We start from the raw sequence: 22,310 nt of genomic DNA on the forward strand, positions 1-22,310 counted from the left end.
AAATAATATAATAATTTAATATAATAACTTACTAATCTACGCTAGCTAAAATATTGTATCCCTAACCAAAGAGGTCATCCGACCAGGGATTTAGAGAGTATAAAATAATTAATTTTATATTATACTTGAATTAAAATGTAAAATTATAATTGAGACACCAAATTTAAAAATATAAAATTTTAATTAGATTAAAAAAATTAAATTATGAAATTTTAAAATAAATTGTAAAGTACAATTAATTTAAAATTAAATTGTAATTTTATTTTTTTATTATATATTATCCTATAATTAAAAACTTAAAATATAAATTATCAAATTTAAAAATATATATATTTATAGTAGATAATTTAAAATTTTTAAATATAAGTAATGAAATTTAAAAATAACTTATAAATAGTTCACATAAAATACAATTATATTAAAAATGCTTTTTTAGTAATTTTTATCTTTAAAAACACTTTCAATATTATTACATTCAAATAATTTTTTACTTCTATTTCTACTTCTACTTTTGATTTATTTTTATTTTTATATTAATCCAAATTGATCTTGAATTTGCTAACTTTATTGCATATATGACTTATTATTATTATTTGATTTATCTCTGTTGTTTCTTTTGTGAATGGGAGTAAAAAAAAATATAAAAATCATAGGTTTGTTGTTCCTCTACTGTATTCATGGGAGCATGGGCAGCATAAGGAATTTTTTGGAGGAAAAATATAAATCAATGTACTACGGATGTGTTTGTTTGGGAATTGGATTTTAAATTTACTATTCATCTCAGTTTTTTCTTTCAAAAGTATCAAATCAAATATCTATTTTTTATTTTTTATATTAAACTAAAAATCAATTTTACATTCAAAATATTACATCAATATCTATTTATATCACATCATACAACTATTCAAATTCAAAATTTTTACTATTCAAATCCTAACTCAAAATCCAAAACCCCAAACAAACACATCCTGTAACGAAACAACCCTCGTAAATAAGTCCTAAGCAATTAGATCACCATGGGTGATTCTCCATTTGATAGATTTTCCAAATCAATATTTAAAAAACTAAAAAACAAAAAATAAAAAATTGTAGAATTTTTTTTTATACGAAAAATGCGCTAAAGAGATGCGTCATATTACTATTTTTTAAAAAATAAAATAAAAATTGAGAGATATTTTTGCAGAGATACTGAGAGATGTTATCCAATTGCCATGTGTCCCAAGTTAATTGAGACACATAACACTTATGTATATATATACATACATATATATATATGATATATATTATATATCTTTTATTTTGTAATTTATATTGAATTTATTGTTATATTTAAATTTTGTGATATTTTTATAATTCATAATATTTTGTATTTTACAAAATAATACCAATATTGAAAATATTTTATCAGTTTAAACTTTAAAATATATAAATACAAATATTATTTAATTCTATTGAACAAATCAATATTAATATATTTAATTTAATAAATAATAACTAATTTGCTTTTATTTTTCCACTTATTCAACCACTTCTTCACTTCTATTTCAAAGTATTATTTTCTTTTTTTAATAAAAATAATTATACATTAATACCAAAATATCAACTTTTATTTAAATTGCAAACATATAATTCCAAATACATTTACTTTTTACATAAGGTCAAATGGCGAAAATAACAAATATTTTTACACCATTCCACTGACGAATAAAATATTATTATTTTTTAATCTACTATAACCAAAAAGACTTTTTTCAAAACGATCGAAGGAAGTACCTTTTTATTATTTTTTAATAAAATTTTTATAATATATCAATTTTATTTTTTATTACTTTTTTTATATTAAATAAATATTATGTTTTAGTTTCAGTGCACAAATTATATAGCATAAAAAAATCCGAACGAAAGAAATTCTAAGAAAAATTAATTTATTAAATTTAAATATAAAAAAAAATTATTAATCATTATATCCTCTAAGTCTTATATATAATGTCTATATTGTTGTTCTATACTTCACATTTCTTTTTTCTTTTTTTTTTCAAAAAAAAAAGAATTATACAGTAATTTAATCATATTATAAATTTTTTAATTATAATTAAATTAATTAGTTATTTAAATATTAATTTATAATGATTAGTATTATATTTTAATTATTTATTAATTATATATTTTTTTAAAATTCTTGCATTTATAATAACTAGAACACTATATCCGAAATGAAAAATATAAAATTTAATTAATATTTTTAAATTATCAAGGACATCGTCAACATAAAAAAAATAAAAATAAATAATATTATAAATTATTACCATCAAATTAATAAATTTTAGTACTCAGTCACACCTAATTTGTCCATTTTTTCTATTTATGTTTGTCCCACATAATTTGTCAATTTCCTTTTTAAAAATATAATTATACACTTTAATTATATTTTAAAATTATAAATTTATAATTTTTTTTAATTTTAATTAAAAACAATTTAATCATTTAATTGTTAATCTATAATTATTTTTATTAATATATTTTTTAATTATTTATTAATTACCCAATGTATAAAATTATATCTCTAACTTAAAATGGACAATTTAAGTGAGAAGGGAGGAATACTATATTAAATACTTGTCTTACAAATCAAAGGCCTCCATACCCATAGGACAAGATTGAAATTGGTTATATTATTTTTTGTAGTTAAATTTATATACAATTTATTTATAATAAATATTTTATTTAATTATAATTTTATTATTTTTATTTAAAAAATAATAATCAATTTTCAATTATCTTTTATATTTATAACATATTTTTTTATCAATTTCTTTTTAAAAATACTTCGACTTTACTTTATAAATATTTATTTTTATATTAAAATATTATTATTATTATTAAATTTTGTGGTCAAGCAAACTAACATAATTAGTTTGGACGAAAAAAAAAAAAAAAAAAACTCCATCAGTGATCTCAGTGACGAAATTAGCGTCTAAATTTTAGGGGACAAAATATTATAATTTATTTAATATTTAACTAATAAATTTAAATAAAAAATAATGCCAGAATTATATATAAATTTAGATAATTTCGAAGGGTAAATTGTATATAAATATATAAAAATTAATATTTTTAACACTTAAAAAATTATAAAAAATTGGATTTGGGAGGTCAATTGCCCCCGAACCCTAGTGTAGTTCCGTCCCTAAGTGATCTGTCTCACATTAGTAATTCAATTTTCTGCCGACAGGACAAATATGAACAAAAATATAATTAATAAATAATTTAAAATAATATTAATAAAAATAATTATTTATATAATATACAAATTATAGATTATAAAATTTAAAATTTTATTAAAATATATAAATAACTTTTCAAAAATAAGCAACCATATTGTAAGTGTGTTTTTTTTGTATTTTTATTTAAAATATAAAAATTGTATAGATAATATAAAATAATAACTATATATAATATTTATTTTTTACGAAGGTTTAGGAATATTAGTATTATATTAGGGTGTTATATGAATAAGATATAAAAAAATTAAAATAATCTTATTAGTATTGTTTGACATAAAGGTAATGACATTTGTGTAATACTATGTCTGTATGCTCTAAGAATCTCATTTATTTTTTGTGTGTTGATATTTAAATATTAATTATCATATCAAAACGTAGTACACATTAAGAAAAACTTACAAAAATACTTTCATTAAATCTTATAATATTAATAGAAAGATATTTGTACAAAAAAAAAATACAAATATAAAGATATTTTTAACATTAAGTACAATGACGTAAAAAAAGTAAATGTGACCGTTAGAGGCGGATAGAAAAATATATTTTAAATTGTAAGAATATATTTAATGTTAATAGAAAATTATGGAAAAAATCAAAATAATAAAAATGAATAAATGATTAAAGGACGGAGAAATATGATCCCTCCGTCCCAAAAGTATTGTGTTGGGTACGGGATTTAAGGAATATTGATATTATATTGATAGTTGGTAAAAATATGAGTAAAAGACTTTTTTGCCCTTGTGAGTGTATTAGTGTAAAAAGTAGTGGCAATTGTGTAATAATAATGAAAAAGTAAGGATATTTTTATAGTGATATTGTTATTTATGAAAATAAGACTATTATTTTGGAATGGACAAAAATGATAAATAAGACTACTGTATTAAGATAGTAGGAGTATATGTTAAGATTTATTTTACTAATTATAGATTAAGCAGTTATTTCGTCCGTCTATTCAGTAATACTTTAGTAGTGTTGTGTCAGTTTCAATTCGTGGAGTAATAGACTCCTGCTTTCTTGCTTTTCAGTTGCTTTTTGTATGCCAGTATTTAGCCAAATTTCCTCTCCAGGTTTGGTATTGAATGAACCAAATTTTTCATTGTTTGTTTTATTCAACATATGGTATCAGAGCCTAGCGGGATCCGATTATTTTAGAAAGCAGCAGCTCTCTATGTGATAGATTAAAATTGCAAGTGAAACTTCATTTGTTCAACCATTCGTTCCCAAATTTGATGGACACTATGATCATTGGGCAATGCTCATGGAAAATTTTCTATGATCAAAAGAATATTGGATTGTAGTGGAGAAAGGGATATCTGCAGCAGCAGAAGGCAACTCAACAGATGCTCAAAGGAAACAAGTTGAGGATCTGACTCTTAAAGATTTGAAGGCGAAGAACTATCTATTTCAAGCATTATATCGTTCGATCCTTGAGACGATCCTCAATAAGGATACATCAAAGGCCATATGGGATTCTATGAAGCAGAAATTTCAAGGAGCAACAAAAATGAAGCACACACACTTACAAGCACTGCGAAGGGAGTACGAGGTCCTTGAAATGAAGATAGGTGAACCTGTAAATGAGTATTTTGCTCGAACTCTCACCATAGTCAACAAAATGAAAGCCAATGGTGATAACAAAAGCACTGATGATATTGTCTAAAAAATTCTGAGATCAATGACCTCTAAATTTAACTATGTTGTGTGCTCCATTGAAGAATCAAAAGACATAAGCATTTTGATTATTGATGAATTGCAGAGTAGTTTACTTGTGCATGAACAGCGTATCAACATGAGTTCTTTAGCAGAAGAAGCTCAAGCCTTAAAGATCACATCAGGGGAGCAATCTAACAGCAGAGGTCGAGGCCGAGGAAGTTATAGAGTAAGAGGAAGGGGAAGCAATAGGCAAAATTTTGATAAATCCATTATTGAATGCTACAAATGTCACAAGTTAGGACACTTTCAGTGGGAATGTTCTAGTAAGGAAACAAATTTTACAGAAGTTGAAAGAAGATGCTTGGTTTCTTAACCCAGGATGCAACAATCACATGTGTGAGAAGAAAGGACATTTCATTGAGCTTGATAAAAGTTTTGAAAACAAGGTCAAGCTAGGCAACAACACCAGCTTGGCTGTAATTGGAAAAGACAATGTAAGATTGGAAGTGGCAGGCATGGTGCAGGTCATTACAGAAGTATTCTTCGTACCAGATTTGAAGAATAATTTGTTGAGTATTGGGCAGTTGCAGGAGAATGGACTAGCCATCTTGTTTCAACATGACAGATGCAAAGTATATCATTTTGAGAAATGACTGATCATGAATACAAAGATGACTGTGAATCGAATGTTCAAGCTAAATGCTGTAACAGTACCACCTACTTGTTTCAGCACTATAACAGAAGAAAATGTTCAGCTTTGGCATTGTAGATATGGACATTTGAATTATAAAGGTCTCAAGACACTTCACCATAAGAAAATGGTAAACGGTTTACTGGAACTAAAATCCCCATCAAAGTTGTGCATAGATTGTATGGTAGGAAAGCAACAAAGAACACCATTTCCAAATAAAATTTCTTGGAGAGCGACCCAAGTCCTTCAGTTGATCCATGCTGATATTTGTGGACCAATCAAACCCGCGTCAAACAGTGGAAAGGGGTACATGATTACTTTCATTGATGACTATAGTCGAAAAGTTTGGGTTTATTTCTTAAAGGAAAAATTGGAAGCTCTTATGATCTTCCAAACCTTTAAAGTTCATGTTGAAAAGGAATCAAATTCAGTCATCAAGTGTTTGCGAACTGATCGATAAGGAGAATTTACATCACAAAAATTCACCAAATTTTGTGATGACAATGGTATTCAACGGCAATTGACAGCTTCATATACTCCACAACAAAACGGAGTGGCAGAACGCAAGAATATAACCATTATGAATATGGTACGCATTATGCTTTATGCAAAGAAGGTACCCAAAAGTTTTTGGCTTGAAGCAGTTAATTGGACAATACATGTTCTGAATCGTAGTCTGACACTTGCCGTTAAAGATCAGACTCCGGAATAAGCATGAAGTGGCACAAAACCCTCAGTTGAGTACTTTCGTGTTTTTGGTTGTATTTCACATGTTCATGTTTTTTATCATAACAGGACAAAAAATTAGATGATAAAAGCAGGAAGTGTGTTCTGTTGGGGGTTAGCGAGGCGTCAAAGGCATATCGACTATTTGATCCAAATTCAAACAAAATCATCATAAGTAGAGATGTTTTCTTCGAGGAAGATGAAGCTTGGGATTGGAATCAAAAACATGAAAACTCCATTGTATGTGATTTGGAATGGAAAGATCAGAAAATGGCTGGCACGGATGAAAATGAAGATGAGGATGATACTGAAGATGAAGGTGCTGCCGAACAAGATGCAAATATAGAACAGTCTGAACAAGATGCAGATGTAGCAAATTCTTCGTTGGATTCTCCATCTAGAAATGTTGTCTCTGGTGTAGATGATAAAAGAACGAGGGCACCACCAGTCTGGATGAGAGATTATGAAACTAGAGAATGGCTTTCTGAAGAAGATAATGAAGCCTTTTTGGCCATGTCTATTACTCATGATCCTATTCAGTTTGAAGAAGCTATTAAGAGTGACAAATGGAGAAAAGTAATGGATGCAGAAATGGAAGCGATTGAGAAAAATAATACATGGGAGTTAACAAAACTACCAAATGGAGTGAAAAAGGTCGGGGTAAAATGGGTTTACAAGACCAAGTTCAATGAGCTTGGAGAGGTGGATAAATACAAAGCTCGATTAGTAGTGAAGGGGTATTCATAACAGTACGGAGTAGATTATACCGAGGTATTTGCACCAGTTGCTCGTATGGAAATAATTCGGATGGTTGTGGCATTTGCAGCTCAAAGAGGATGGACTATCTACCAACTAGATGTGAAATCTGCATTTTTGAATGGTGAATTGACTGAGATTGTTTTTGTGGAGCAGCCAAGTGGCTATGTCCAAAAAGGAAATAGGGAAAGGTTTATCAATTGAAAAAGGCACTTTACTGGCTTAAACAAGCTCCACGTGCTTGGTACACTCGAATAGATGCTCACTTTTTGAAGGTAGGTTTTGAGAAATGTGATCATGAGCATACATTGTATGTCAAAAGACAAGGGAAGAACATGGTAATTGTCAGTTTATATGTCGACGATCTTATTGTTTCTGGAAATGATGAGCTGATGATAATTGAGTTCAGAGAATCCATGAAACATGAATTCGGCATGACAGATCTCGGGAAGATGAGATATTTTCTAGGTCTTGAAGTCTTACAACGACCAGATGGTATTTTTATAAATCAAAGCAAGTATGCATCCGAGTTGTTGAGACGATTTGGAATGGATAAAAGCAACTATGTTCATAATCCAATGGCTCTTGGGGTTAAGCTGAACAAGGATGAAGATGGTGTCAAGGTGGATAAGACTTACTACAAGCAACTTGTAGGCAGTCTAATGTATCTCACTGCAACGCGACCGGACATGATGTTTGTGGTAAGCCTTGCTAGTAGATATATGGAAAATCCCACTGAGTTGCATTTGAAGGTGGTAAAACGAGCTTTGAGATATTTGAAGGGAACTAGTGGTTTTGGGATCTTCTACAAAAGGGAAGACGATGATGGACTTATTGCTTACACAGACAGTGATTATGCTGGAAATGTAGAAGATAGAAAAAGCACATCAGGTTATGTGTTTCTATTAAGCTCGGGAGCAATTTCATGGTCTTCTAATAAGCAACCAGTCGTAAGTTTGTCCACCACGGAATCTGAGTTTATTGCCGCAGCATCGTGTGCGTGTCAAGCAATGTGATTGAGCAGGGTGTTAGCAAAATTGGATCAAAAGTACGAGAAATTGGTCATTGTTTCTTGTGATAATAGCTCAACTATTAAACTTTCGAAGAATCCAGTAATGCATGGTCACAGTAAGTATATTGATGTACGTTTTCATTTTCTTCGAAAGCTCACAAAGACATGTAGTGTTGAATTGGTGCATTGTGATTCAAATGATCAACTAGCTGATGTCAGTTTCAATTTATGGAGTAATAGACTCCTTCTTTCTTGCTTTTTAGTTTTTTTTTTTTTTTTTTTATGGTAATATTTAGCCAAATTTTCTCTCCAGGTTTTGTATTGAATGAACCAGATTTTTCATCAGTATAGCCTTTTTTTTAATTTTGTCTGAAACCGCTGGTCTCTCATCCATACCTATAGTTTAATTCTTATTGTGGGTCCTGGGAGTTGCAGCTTCATATCTGTTTCAAACGAATAACCCCCAACTAGACACGACGTCGTTTTCTTTTTAGCCCGACTCTACGCGTCAGAACCTATCTCTGCAAATAATAAATGAGCATGACCCTTTCCCCCTTTCCTTTGTTTTTTTCTTTTTTAATAAATCCGTGTCTCTCTCTGTACATGTATTAATATATACTTGAGCCTTTTTAGGTTTTGGTTGTTATGTATGGAAGGCGACCAACCGTTAACTCCGGCGGGTCGCCTCTTCGTGCAGCCGCTAACCAACCAAATCATCCACTGCGCCATCGCCGTCGAGCTACCTATCGACGTCGACGCCGTCAAAGCGGAGCTCCGGAGCTCAGTGATGCTGAAGCACCCCAGATTTTGCAGTCTCATGGTGCGCGACGCCGCCTGCGGCCGCGAGCACTGGCGGAGGACGGCCGTCGACTTAGAGCGCCACCTCCTGGTCCGGCGGCAACCCCTGTCGGAGGATCCTTCCGTCTCCGACGAGGACGCCGTGAACGATTTCATCGCCGATCTGTCGGTGTCGTCGCCGCTCCCCACGGATAAACCCCTTTGGGAGATTCACCTGCTCCTGGCGCACAACACCGCGGTCTTTCGTGTCCACCACGCGCTCGGGGACGGGATTTCGTTGATGTCTATGCTCCTGTCGTGTTGCAGGAAAGCCGACGACAGGTCGCAGACGCCGACCATCGGCGGCGTCGGTGCCTCCTCCTCCTCCTCCTCCTCGGCGGCGCTAAGGAGAAGCAGATGGAGTTTTTGGACATTTGTCAAGGTAGTTTGGTATACTTTGGTTCACTTTCTGGAGTTTTCCATGAGGGCGCTGTGGCTGAAGGATAAGCCCACCGCCTTGAGCGGCGGGGCCGCCGTGGAGCTCTGGCCGCGGAAATTGGCTTCGGCGCGGTTCCGCCTGGAGGACATGAAGCTCGTGAAACGATCCGTCGCCGGCGCGGTGAGCATTTCCTGACCTAACCTAACCTGACCCGATCGTTGGGAGGGAGGGAGGGATGTCTTATTCGAATTGACCCACCCACTCCACCGTAGAATTAACGCTTCTAAAACTCCAACTCCCAACAAATATAATCAATGCACAATTAATTTTTATCTTAATTTTTTTATAATAATAATAAGATTAAATTGCACAAAATTGGTAAGTGATTTTACAAAATTGTGAAAATCTTTCCTATTTTTAAAATTACATCCAATTTTCTAGTTAGGGTGTGTTTGTTTGAAGGATTTTGGAGGATTTTTACTATTCATCCAATTTTTTCCCCCCAAAAATATCAAATCAAACACCTATTTTTCATTTTTTATATTATACTAAAAATCAATTTTACATTCAAAATATCACATCAAACCCTATTTATATCACATCATACAACTATTCAAATTCAAAATTTTTACTATTCAAATCCCAATCCAAAATCCAAACCCCCAAACAAACACACCCTTAAATTTTATAAACTCTAGCCTAGCCTTATCAGTTTTTACATCCTTATTTATCAATTTTTTATTTACACACACTCAATCTGATTATGAATTTCAAAATATTTATTTTTAAATTCCTAAAAGTATAAATATATTTATTTATTTTATTTTATATTTAGCTTTAAAGAATAGTGAAAAAAGACTTCTAAAATCGTATAAAAATAATTATTTTTAGTATATTTATTATTTGTTGAAATTAAATAATACTCCATCCGTCTCATAACTAGGTATATGTTTGTTTTTTCAGAGAGTTTTAGAAATATTAGTATTATATAATGATTTAGTAGAAATAAAATAGAAATTATTAAAATAATCTTATTAGTATGGTGTGATACAAATGTAATAATATTTGTGTAATATATTGTAAATTGTAATGTATTTGTAATGTTAACTAGATAATACAATTATTAGAAAAAAGTAAATAAATATTTTGTTATGTGACAGATTAAAATGAAAAAATTCGATAATTTGTTATAGGACGGAAGAAGTAAGAATCCCGGCTATATTTGTAATTTGAGTTTAAAATCAGATTAAACAATATTAAACAAAGAGGGCTGAAGGAATTAGATGCAGAGTTTTACGAAACTACAAAAAAATTCGAAGCAATTTTAAAAATATAGAAAATTTCGTGTCATTCTATAAAATTAATTTTGAATTTTGTGCAATTTAACATAATAATAATAATAATAATAATAATAATAATATCTTTGAGCGTGTGGCGTGGGCTTTCGTGTGTCTGTGTCTGGATATGTACTGATCACATGATTCTGAATAAACTAACAGACCATAAATGATGTTCTTTTTGGTATAATAGCGTGTGGGCTGTCGAGATACTTGGACAGGACAAATCCAAAAGGTAAATGCATGTACGTACATATACTACTACTACTACTAGGTTATTAATAATCAATTCATTTATTACATGGATATGGTGTGGTAGGGGTGGGGCAGCTGCCTGAGGGGCTTCAGCTGACCGGGCTTGCGATGATCAACTTGAGACCCGAAGCGGGATTACAGGACGTGGCGGAACTGATGAATAGGACTTCGGGCAGCCGATGGGGAAACAAGTTCGGTATGCTTCTGCTGCCCGTGTACTACTACCATGACAATTCGGATCCCATGGGGTTTGTGCGGAGGGGCAAGGCTATGATAGACAAGAAAAAGCTCTCTTTTGAGGCACCCCTCTCTTACTACATCGGCTTCTTAATCATGTCCATTTTCGGCCCCAAGGTATCCAAACCAAACCACTCAATCATCCAATTGAATTGAAATAAATTGAATTGAATCCGCGAGATAGATATATATGTGTATATATATATATATGAGATGGATGGATGGATGGATGGATGCAGGTTGCTAGCATTCTCAACTACAGAATCGTGTGCAACACGACGTTCACGGTGTCGAATGTGGTTGGGCCGCAAGAGGCGATCACCGTTGTGGACAATCCGGTCAAGTACCTTAGAGTGTCCTCCAGCAGCCTACCTCATGTATGTATGTATGTGTGTGTGTATTGTATGTTTCATATATTATTCTCCAAACCTAACTGATAAAACTACTATTACATTGCAGGCAATCACCATGCATATGGTAAGTTATGCAGGAATGGCGGAGATGCAAATCCTAGTGGCCAAGGATGTAATACCAGACCCCAAGCTTCTTGCCCATTGCTTCCAAGAAGCCTTGCTCGATATGAAACAACAGGCACAGGCACAGGCACAGGCACAAGCGTCGCCAGCAAATCCCTAGCTCGCTGCTTCTGTGCTTAGCTCCAACAATAATATTATTATTGGATATCTTCATTGCACTGAACTCTCTACGGAATCTGCCTATTTCCTTGGGTGGCTCATATATATATATATATATATATTTATTTTATGAGGTGTGAATCCGCAGCCGCTACCTGAAAGTGTGCAGTGGGTGGGTGGCTCATATCTTGATATTATTATTGGGTGTGTTTCTTTTAAGGTAGTTTGAGAAGTATGAGTTTGAATTGAATTTGAATTTTAGGATGAGTTTGAATTTTTGTATTTTTTTAGGTTTATAGGTTTGGTTTGAGTTTGAGGGATTATAAGTATATTTGATAGGTAATGATTGTGTTGGTTTAAAAAAGTATTCCCTCAGTCCCAGATACTATGTCTACGTTGCCGTTTTTGTTCGTCCCAGATACCATGTCCATGTTGCCGTTTCTGTTCGTCCCACATAGTCACTTTTCTTTTTTTTTTAAAATGATTACACACTTTAATCTCATTTTAAATTTTTAATTTTTTTTTAATTTTAATTAAACTAATTAGTTATTTTAATCTTAATTTATAATATTTATATTATAAGATAATTATTTTCACTAATATATTCTTACTTATCTACTAATTACACTCCTCCTAAAATACCGTGTCTACGGTGTAGCAGACACGGTATTTGGAACGGAGGGAGTATTATTTTATTATTATTATTATATAAGTAGTGTTGTTGGTGCTGTATATATGCAATATGATATCATTTTGTACAGATAATAAAATTTTATATAATACAAATAACTAATAAATATATATATTTATTTATAATTAACTTAAAATTAATTTAAATAAAAAATGAGAAATTTTAAATATAAATAAAAATATTTATTTATTGAGGAAAGATATAAATAAAAAGTTTTGAACTAGTCTTATGTGTAAGAAGTTAAAATTATAATTAAATTAATTTATATTTGTTAAGTATGCTTAATATAAATAAATTTACTAAAAATAAAAACTTGTCATCATTTTTTTATGAGACGACGAAAAAAAGAAAATTAAAAAAAAGGACGGAAGGAGTATGAGTCGTGTCTATTATTTATATTTTCGTTCGTTTTATATAATTTATTTATTTTTTTAAAATACAATTATACACGTATTTTAAAATTCATAATTCATAATTTTTTATTTTAATGGCAAGTAGGCATGATTTTAAGGGTGGTTAATTAACATTGCATATTATTTCTCCGGTGCAAAACCTCGAAACCAGACAAAGGAAACAAACCCATTGTTTTCATGTACTTTTATTTTAATGCGATTTCTTTTATAATTCATCCCAAGAATTTTAGGTTATGTTTCTTTTAAGTTTGGTTATGATCTGACACTATTTATCAAATGACTTTTTTTTTTTTTTTTTACAAAATTAATTATCAAATTAAATATTTATTTTTAATTTAATATATTCATGTTAGACGAGAAATCTAATATAAAACAGTATACTTCGGATAAAAAAACTCGAATTTGGTTTTTATAGCTTGAGAAAGAAAATATCTAAGCTATTAAAGAATGCAAAATATAAAAAACAAAAAAAAAAAATTAGGACATTGATCTCAATAAATTTTTCAAAAACTTTATTTGTGATTAAAGATGTCATAATTTATTGTTCTCTCGCATTTAAAGACACCTAATAGGGTGGTTGAAAATTGGTTATTTGATTCCAGGGGTTGGTTACTTGGCAGTTTTATTAAGTTAAAAACGTCTAAAACTGTCCGCTCAGGATTGGTCTTCCAAGACCGATATCATATTTGTTGTTTAGTTAAGCAAAAGTCTAATCAACACTTGTCAACATCCGCTTGAATCGCAATAAGTATTTTGGTGGCTGTTGGCGAATTTTGCGTAAAGTCGAGGGCTGAATTTTTATATGTAACAACTTGTTCCCCTTTTTTGCAATTCCAAACAACTAAGCCCTACATAACACGTAGAGAATGAGTGGTAACCTTTGGATGAGTCTGTTGAAATTGAGATTGGTTTTCGAGATCTACAAAAGTAATGATGATAACCGCCACCAATTCCTTTTCAAATTGAAAACCTTGTCTTGAAGATTCTCTTTTGTGCTCACGACACTTCCTTAATTCAGAAAAAATTCTTGCGAAAAAAATCCTTCTTTCAAATTACTTTCCGTGTGATGACAACAATAAGAGAATTTGCTCCGGCGTTGCCCATTGATGTCTCATCCCTAGTTCCGGGCCTTTTAGCTTTGAAGCAGTATACTCCTGCCATGCATCCTTATTTTAAATAAGCTAGCGAGACTGTTGGGGCGGAGGCCATGTTCTTTGAGGGCCGAAACCTAGTTCGAAATTCTTTGATTTCAATGCCGACCATCTATCCAATGGCATGAAGACATTCCCGTCAACCATTTTTTTATTACCGGAGATGGTATTAGAGAGTTGCTGGCCGGTTCGAGAAACAGTGGGAGAACCAAAGGATCGATAGGGTGATCATCTTCTTCACATATGCCTTTCACATCCAAAAAGGCATTCTGACTTCGATGCAACATTTTGGGATTCTGTTTATAACATATTTATGTTGCCCGTTGGTCCAATTGCTCCAATCCTCTTCGATGTGGCATGTTGATGTTTTTATCTTTATTTTAATTTCGAAATATTAAAAGATAATAAATACTTCGATGTCATATCCATATGCCCATACAACTATTATATATACTCATACTTCTTCCCGCTCTACTTAACATGTTCTATATATATACTTGTGTATGCTTATTATATACTTTTGAAAAAAAATAATAAATAAATAAATAGTAGTTACAAAATTACAAACATGATTTGATAGTGGGGTGGGAGAAAACCAACACCCACAACTCTCAATTGCAAACAAAATTCTACCAAACTTTTACAACTCTCACTCGCAGCCGATTGTTCTCATTTTCACTCATTGTCCGACAAACTGAAAAAACATGGAGAAAAGGAAGCTAGAAACGAGCCCATCACCCCGACGCATCGCGAATAAGTAAGTTTTTTTTCGTTCTTCCTAAATTTTTATTTTATTCACAGTATTTTTACCTTAGATTGTGTGTTCGCTTGCGGTTTAAATCTTGACCGCAATGTGGTATCTCTTCGTTTGTCATAAAGAAACTCTCGTTTTCCAGAATATGTGCTTGGACATAGTTGTGTGTTTAGAGTTTAACACTATATTTTTAAGAGGTTCTACGGGACGATGAATTTGATTTGACTGCGATTGTTTAATTTTTACATGTTGGTTGGTTGTTTTAAGATTATTAATCACGTTTAGGGGTCGAAATTTGAATTACAAGTTAAATCGTCTGAGAATCAGTTATGATATTTTTATGTACCCACAATTGCATCTTTTAAACCTAACATGCTATGTAATATACTTATGGGGGTTATATATGTACCTGAGTTGTGTTTTGATGTAGTCTCCTGTATACTTGGTAAACCTGTAAGGTATTTTGAGATGCCCTATTACGGACTGATATTTATTTTTTTACAGAATGGGAAATGAGTATAAATATGTGGTTAGCCGGTTTGTCATTTCTCACTTTTATATTGAGGTGGAGAATTTGAAGAAGAAAATGTCAAATTCTCATATTAAGGAAATAAAACAAACTCCGTTTGAACACTTTCTCGATTGTCCAAAAATAAGATTCGCGTTGCATCATACTAGCTTTGGTCAATAGTTATCATCCGGACAACATAGACATTACTATGCATGGTGAGCAGCATGTCACTGATATTTGTTGGGAGTGGAGTGAATGAGAAGAACAAAGTAGTTTTATGTTGTTTATGGTTATTATCTAGCATGTTATGATTGATCATGTTCACAGTTTTTATTGTGCAATTCTACTTTTGGACATTACCATATATTAGGCCGATGAACCACGAATACTTCCAATGACAACACGTATACCAGTTTAAGACTATTACATATACCATCGCTAATAGAGGGAGTGCTCCCATAGAGTGCCTTAATTGCCTCCATCATCGAAGGGTTGACTGATAGCAACCATATTGAAGGATATTTGCAACTATACATATAACACTTATGCATTCATTATTGATGCTTAAACACCTATTAGTTTTGCATACATTACAATGTAATAGACTGTTTGCCCATGAATACTTTCAGTAACAACATGTGTACTAACTTAACATTCATGCATATACCTTCGCTAATAGTGGAAGTACTCACGATGTGATCCAAGGAACCTTGTTGCCTTACACGTAGTTGTAACCGCCAATCAACACAAGATTGTAATACCCCCAGAGCTGTTATTACGTACTTGTAATATAATTTCATATACTCCAGTAATGTGTATCTACACCTTGGTTATATGTGGTTCAGAAATAAGCTATTCTCGATTCAAAATTTTTAATTGATATTGGTAAGCAGGGATGAAATAATCACGATTACTTTCCTGTGACACCCAAAAGTGTATGGAACGGTAACTAACCCATGTTTACTATAGATTCTTAAATAAATCATGAGTGACTAGGGTAAGTTATGTTGATTTTACTCATACATCATTACTCTCATGGATTGATTGGTTATTTAGGCCTATTACCAAGCAATACACACTGTAACACAAAACACAATCTTCTGTCCACCAGAGTTGAGAGAGGAAGTGCTCTCACCAAGTTCGCACATTGGACCTTGTGCGTAGGATTGACTGAAATACACTACATTCGAGGATACCCGGTACTAAAAATCTAATGCTTATGAAATTATTATCTATACCTCCTATATCGAGGTTTGTACTCGGATCACATGGTTAATGATAACTCTAAATAATATATTTTTTTCTTGAAAAAATCGTGTATTAGCTGATTTTTTATGTGAAAACCATCAATATATCTGATTTATGGCATACTTTATTGAACTATTATGTTTGGTATGATCCAGAGCGCGTTTGTTGAGATTATTAACATTTTTGGCCTATTCGAGCAATGTTCTGGTCCAGAAAAGCTAGGTATTGAAAGTCAAGCGATGACATTTCCACTCGGCAAAGGACGCTCTTTTCGCTCGAGCTAGCACCAGCAACCAAACATCCACCGTAGCTAAGCGAGAGTGAACCACTTCAAAAAAATTCACTAAGTGTTCATCTCTCAGCAGTTTATTTATTCCGATATAAGCCAACGATGACAGCTCTGCTTGAGTTGTGCTGATGCCCTCCAACCATCTGGGCAAGCGAGGAAGATCTAGGCCCTTACATTCCAAAGCAAGCGAAGCGACTACCCTAGGAGTTATGATCAGTACAACTGCTTTAACAGAATAACTGCCTCCAACTGCGTAACTGCTCAGCGGTTGGAGCCACTTCTCAAGAATTTTTAGTAAAAATTGGATTTTCGGTAACTGCTTGTAACTGCTGTCTTCTCTGATCTATAAATAGGGCCATAATTCTTTTTTTTTTCTAAAACACGCATACATACTTTCAAGTGTTTAATTCTGCAGATTTTTAGTGCTTTTCGGAGCTCTAACCTTGTAAAGGAGTTCTATAGTTAGGAATGGCCAGGGGAGTTGAGGTTTTCTCCTCCTCTGGCCGCTCACCTTACTGTTTTCTAGGATAGTTTACTGCTTTGTTTCTGCTTTGGTTTTATTGCTTTCGTAATATAGAATTTTACTATTTTCTATAGTAAGTAATGAATATCAAGATTTCTCCATTATCACTTCCATCCAAGAGTCATATTTGTGTCAAAATATTAGGATTAGAATACTATTTCGCTGTGGAAAAACAAAGAAGAATCGACTATTTCAACCTAGTTTTGCATCGTATTCATTAACAGATTCTAGGTAGTTCAACGTAGCTAAGTACGTGAGAGCCTTGTCAACATGCTTAGTTGTTGTTCTGAATTCGATTCTGATTAAAAAGAGGTAAAAATTGGTAAAACCACTAATAAGACAGAGATTAGAATAATTAACTAGGCATAGACGTGGATCTATTGGGCCACAGAATTTCTAGTGACAGTAGACTTTCTTGCGTATAATGTTATGATTCTGGGCGTCAATGAAGTCTTGTTGTAAATCCTTTAAGGTCAAGTACCAGCGGAGTGTTTTCAGTCTTAACAGGTTTACACAATTACATTTTTGTCTTCTTTTGTTACGTATTATAAATATATGTTTCGCTTACTCACCTTCATTATTCGCTCGTTTCATCCATGAATTTCTAGCCATTAAGGAACACACGGATCACACACAACATCATCTGGTCACCGCTAATGCTCACCTAAAATACATATACCGCTCCCATTTCATCCGTCCGCTTCCGCTCATCTACCGCTCTCGCTGCATCCATCGGTCACCGCCTCCGCTTTTGCTCACCCAATCGCTCATCTTTACTGGCTTTCTTTAATTTCCGGCTTAGCATAATCTGTTATTGGCTCGCTCGCAAGCAAGATATTTCTTGCTTTTCCGATGCATATCATTAGCATAGTTTCTCGATTAAATTTCACGACTTAAAATCCCTGTGTTCGACCTGGAAACTCACCAGTAAAAAGAGTATAAATAATTGTGATAAGCGATTCAGGGTCTACAACTTTATTTCTTGAGCTATATCTGACCATACCCAATATTGCACACTTCACTTTATTTTCATAATAAATTCCCTATTTTAAATTTCAAATCATCAAATCGCGTGTATCATAATTTGACGCCGTTACCGGGGATTTTAAACTCAAGAAATTGAATCTTGAATTAATCTAGTGATGCACCATATTTACCTTATGTACTTTTTAGAATTTTTATTGTTGTACTTACTTTCTTTTTTATGTGGCAATATTTAATTTTAGGGGTCCTAAGCATTTTCAGCATGAAACTAGTCCTACTTCTTTCTCTTGCAGGCAGAGACGTCTATTCCAAGAAATTACTAGAGAAAGAATCATGGCCAACAACGGAAATGCTGCTGCTCCTACCACCGTTGTCTCAACTTTCCAGACTTCCGCTTGAACATTGTCCAACTCTGCTGCATCTGCATCTTCATAGGAGATGCCACTCCATGTCCCCACTGTACTCCAGCCGCCTTCTATTCCCCCATGTCCTGACAGTTACTGAAGAGCAGCTTGTTAGGATGCTAACAAGTATCTAGCAGAGAATGGTTGGAATGCAGGTGTACCTCGCTCAGGTCGAGCAGGCTCAAGTTGCACAGGCTGCGTTTATCGCTGCCCAAGTGACTTCATCTTCTCGCGCCGCTGCAATTCCCTCTGCCATCATTCTCCCTCCACCTACTGCTGATCGCCCCCTTGCTAAAGTCCCCATGGACGTTCACTATCAGTTCATTCTAGATAGCACTTTAATTACAAGTTTTGCGCTAAGAGGCTTTGGCAACTATGAAGTGAAGCCAGCGCTAGTAGGCTTGCCTAACTAGAGCCAGTTTTATGAGTTGCTCAATGAAAGCCCTTATGAGCACCTTCAGAACTTCAATGGGATTGCTGCCACCTCGAAGTCCCATGGCATCACGGAGGATGCTGCCAAACTAATACTGTTTCCATTTTCCTTAGCAGGTGAAGGTAGGAAGTGGTTTGACAACCTCTACCCAATTCTTGGAACATTCAAGGAAGTAGTGCAGGCCTTCATTAGTAAATATCATCTTGTTTAAAAAACCATCAGCCACAGCAATGAAATTCTAAGTTTCAAGATCGCTGCTGACGAGACCTTGCCCAAAGCTTGGAGCCGCTACAAGCAGGAAAAAATTGCAAAAAATATTGCACACTTATACCTTATTATCATTTTTGTCCTGTATTTATCTCGCTGAAAAAATATATCCCATATGTTTACAAAAGTCACTATTTATGTCTTTTGCCCGCGCGTGACATTCACACCACGTGCCTTTAAACGTGATCATGCGCGGCAACGCGCGGCCAAAAGATAGAAATAGCGACTTGTGCAAACATGTGGGATATATTTTGTCAGCGAGATAAATACATGACAAAAGTGATAATGGATTATACGTGTGAGATACTTTTTGCAATTTCCCCCTACAGACAGCTGCTTCGTAACTGCCCTCACCATGAGATTCCTGACTTCATGGAGCTCAAGATCTTCTATTCAGGGATCACTCCAGAGTTAAGGATGTCTTTGGATATAGCAGCGGGCAGCTCGCTGATGGGGCGGTGTGCTTTTGAAACGAGGGCACAAATTGAAAATATGGCGGCCAATCAAACGAGCTAGCTGGAGGCCAGCAGGAGCTATCACGGGGTCTTTACCAGGTTCCTACTACTGTTTCATAGGATGCAATGATAGACAACTTGTTTGTCCAGGTCAAAGAGCTGGTCAAGCTCGTGAAACAAGATCTTTTTAGTAATAAAAATAAACATGTAATAAATAAAGTCGTGGTCGTTGAGGAGGGCGCCTATGATGACCACTCTAGCCCACAGGTTGCTACGAGGTCAACTGAGCATACTCAGAATCCAACGGAGGTCTTGTACATGGCCAATAAAAACCCTCATAAATACCGGAAGTTCCAGAAGGGGCAAACCCAAAGGCCTGTCGGTCCACGTCCTCAACAAAAATTTTATCAGCCGCAACAGTTCGCTGCACCACAATACTATCAAGGGGGATATTATTCACAATAACCATACTATCAGACCCCTCACTTTCCGCACCAGGCACCTGTCTTTGCTCAACCTTCCACAACGACTAATCAGCCGCTGAGTCTGGAGGAACTATGAAAAAACACTGAGCTGGCAAACCATAAGTTCCAAAGAAACACATCTGCTTCGATCAAAATTCTAGAAATGCAGGTCGGCCAGATAGCTGAGGCGCTGAACCGATTTTGGCCAGTCATTTCTTTGCCTACATTCATGAACCGATTTTGGTTCTGGATCCTCATTTTCTTCCATTATATCAAGTGCTAACTGTATGCGAAGGCATTATCGATAATTGTCTCTTTACGGTTCCAATATTTTCTTGAAGTAACATAGTTAATTGAGTTTTCAATAATCTCATCATGTTCTTCAAGATCGTGCTCTTCTGGAGCAATTATTTCAGGGTTGACTTCGTCATTGGATTGAGGTTTATCAATGTCATTTATGATATTTTCATTATTATCATCATTAATTCATCTTTTCTTTCGAGGATGTTTGTCTTTGGAACCAAGTGGTCTACCACGCTTCAAGCGTGTCGCTGATTCATTAGCACTTCTAATTTGTCCATCAGGGACAATTATTTTAACCGGAGTATTAGCAGTTTGAATATATGATCGAGTGACTTTACTCGAGTCATTAAATGCATCCGATAACTGATTTGTAATATTTTACAAATGTATAATGCGTTGAACTTCTAGTTTACACTGTTTTGTACGAAGATCACAAAAATTCAATGGAATTTTCCAATTAATATCCCTTTTCGGTTCATTTCTATCTCTTTCAAATGTCGAAAAATATGATTCTTCAAAATGACAATCTGCAAATCTTGCAGTGAATAAATCACCCGTCATAGGTTCAAGATATTTTATAATTGACGGCAATTCATATCCAACATAAATGCCCAATCTACGTTGATGACCCATTTTTGTACGTTTGGGGGTGGAATAGGAACATAAATAGCACAACAAAAAATACGTAGATGAGATATATTTGCTTCGTAACCAAATACTAACTGCATAGGGGAGTAGCCATGATAGCTTGTCGGACTCATTCTTATAAGTGTTCCTGCATGTAAGATTGTATGCCCCCAAGCTGAAACAGGCAACAAAGACCTCATCAGTAATGGTCAAGAAATCATTTGCAATATTTTAATAAGTGATTCTGTCAGTCCATTTTGTGCATGAACATGAGCAACTGGGTTCTCTACATTAATTTCAATCGACATACAATGATCATCAAATACATTCGATGTATATTCACCAGCATTATCCAGACATATAGTCTTAATGGGATTATCGGGGAATTGTGCCCGTAACTTAATTATTTGGGCAAGCAATTTTGCAAATGTCATATTGCGAATAGATAATAAACAGACATGTGACCATCTGTTAGATGCATCAATAAACACCATAAAATATTTAAATGACCCACACGGTGGGTCAATTGGTCCACATATATCCCCGTGTATTCTTTCCCAAAATGTAGGTGATTCAATACCTACTTTAGTTGGCGATGATTTGGTTATCAATTTTCTCTGAGTGCAGGCAACACAGATTAACTCATTTGAGTTTAACATTTTTTGACATTTTAATGAATGGCCATGCGCCTCATCATTATACTGCCAGAATGTCTAAGACGATCATGCCATATTTGAAAATCGGTAATCTTTTGATCTACCATGAGGTGTGTTTCAATAACACCTAATCTGGTATAATATAAGCCAGTAGAGAGTGAGGGTAATATCTCAATTATGCATTTTCTTTTATCAATGATATTGGTGATCAATAAAAATTCACCATCGGTATCACTCATAGTTTCAATGTGATAACCATTTTTTCGAATGTCATGAAAGTTTTAGTAAATTTTTTCGAGCTTTAATGGCCAACAGTGCATAATCACAATTTTTGT

The 22,310-nt window shown here is 33.6% G+C and overlaps 2 protein-coding genes across 4 annotated transcripts; both read left to right on the top strand.

Moving 5' to 3' along the window:
• Positions 1 to 7,161: 7,161 nt before the first annotated feature.
• On the top strand, positions 7,162 to 8,126 carry LOC127252397 (uncharacterized mitochondrial protein AtMg00810-like). Its single transcript, XM_051276552.1, has 2 exons — positions 7,162 to 7,301; positions 7,433 to 8,126. The coding sequence occupies exons 1-2, from the start codon at positions 7,162 to 7,164 to the stop codon at positions 8,124 to 8,126; spliced, it is 834 nt and encodes a 277-aa protein (XP_051132509.1).
• A 549-nt stretch (positions 8,127 to 8,675) lies between these two features.
• Positions 8,676 to 12,248, top strand: LOC127252695 (wax ester synthase/diacylglycerol acyltransferase 5-like). 3 transcript variants are annotated; one of them, XM_051276984.1, is made up of 5 exons: positions 8,676 to 9,518; positions 10,869 to 10,920; positions 10,995 to 11,284; positions 11,407 to 11,548; positions 11,627 to 12,248. In XM_051276984.1, exons 1-5 carry the CDS (start codon positions 8,772 to 8,774, stop codon positions 11,821 to 11,823), a joined length of 1,428 nt encoding a protein of 475 aa, XP_051132941.1. In that variant the 5' UTR covers positions 8,676 to 8,771; the 3' UTR covers positions 11,824 to 12,248. The 3 variants fall into 3 exon arrangements, with proteins under 3 accessions (XP_051132941.1, XP_051132940.1, XP_051132942.1); XM_051276983.1 differs by having other exon boundaries at positions 8,679 to 9,518; positions 10,838 to 10,910; XM_051276985.1 differs by having other exon boundaries at positions 8,682 to 9,518; positions 10,838 to 10,910; positions 11,407 to 11,544.
• The last annotated feature ends 10,062 nt before the right edge of the window (positions 12,249 to 22,310 follow it).

This window comes from Andrographis paniculata, unplaced genomic scaffold (genome assembly GCF_009805555.1).
Source record: "Andrographis paniculata isolate CXL003 unplaced genomic scaffold, ASM980555v1 Contig46END, whole genome shotgun sequence".
NCBI classification, from domain to species: Eukaryota; Viridiplantae; Streptophyta; class Magnoliopsida; order Lamiales; family Acanthaceae; genus Andrographis; species Andrographis paniculata.

Excerpts from the sequence above, each read along its gene's own strand:
- LOC127252397 (XM_051276552.1), top strand. The coding sequence starts at position 7,162 with ATGGTTGTGGCATTTGCAGCTCAAAGAGGATGGACTATCTACCAACTA. Across the intron at positions 7,302-7,432 it reads CAAAAAGGAAATAGGGAAAG|ACAAGGGAAGAACATGGTAA; the intron begins GTTTATCAATTG and ends GTATGTCAAAAG.
- LOC127252695 (XM_051276983.1), top strand. The coding sequence starts at position 8,772 with ATGGAAGGCGACCAACCGTTAACTCCGGCGGGTCGCCTCTTCGTGCAG. Across the intron at positions 11,285-11,406 it reads TGTCCATTTTCGGCCCCAAG|GTTGCTAGCATTCTCAACTA; the intron begins GTATCCAAACCA and ends GGATGGATGCAG. Across the intron at positions 11,549-11,626 it reads CAGCAGCCTACCTCATGTAT|GCAATCACCATGCATATGGT; the intron begins GTATGTATGTGT and ends ATTACATTGCAG.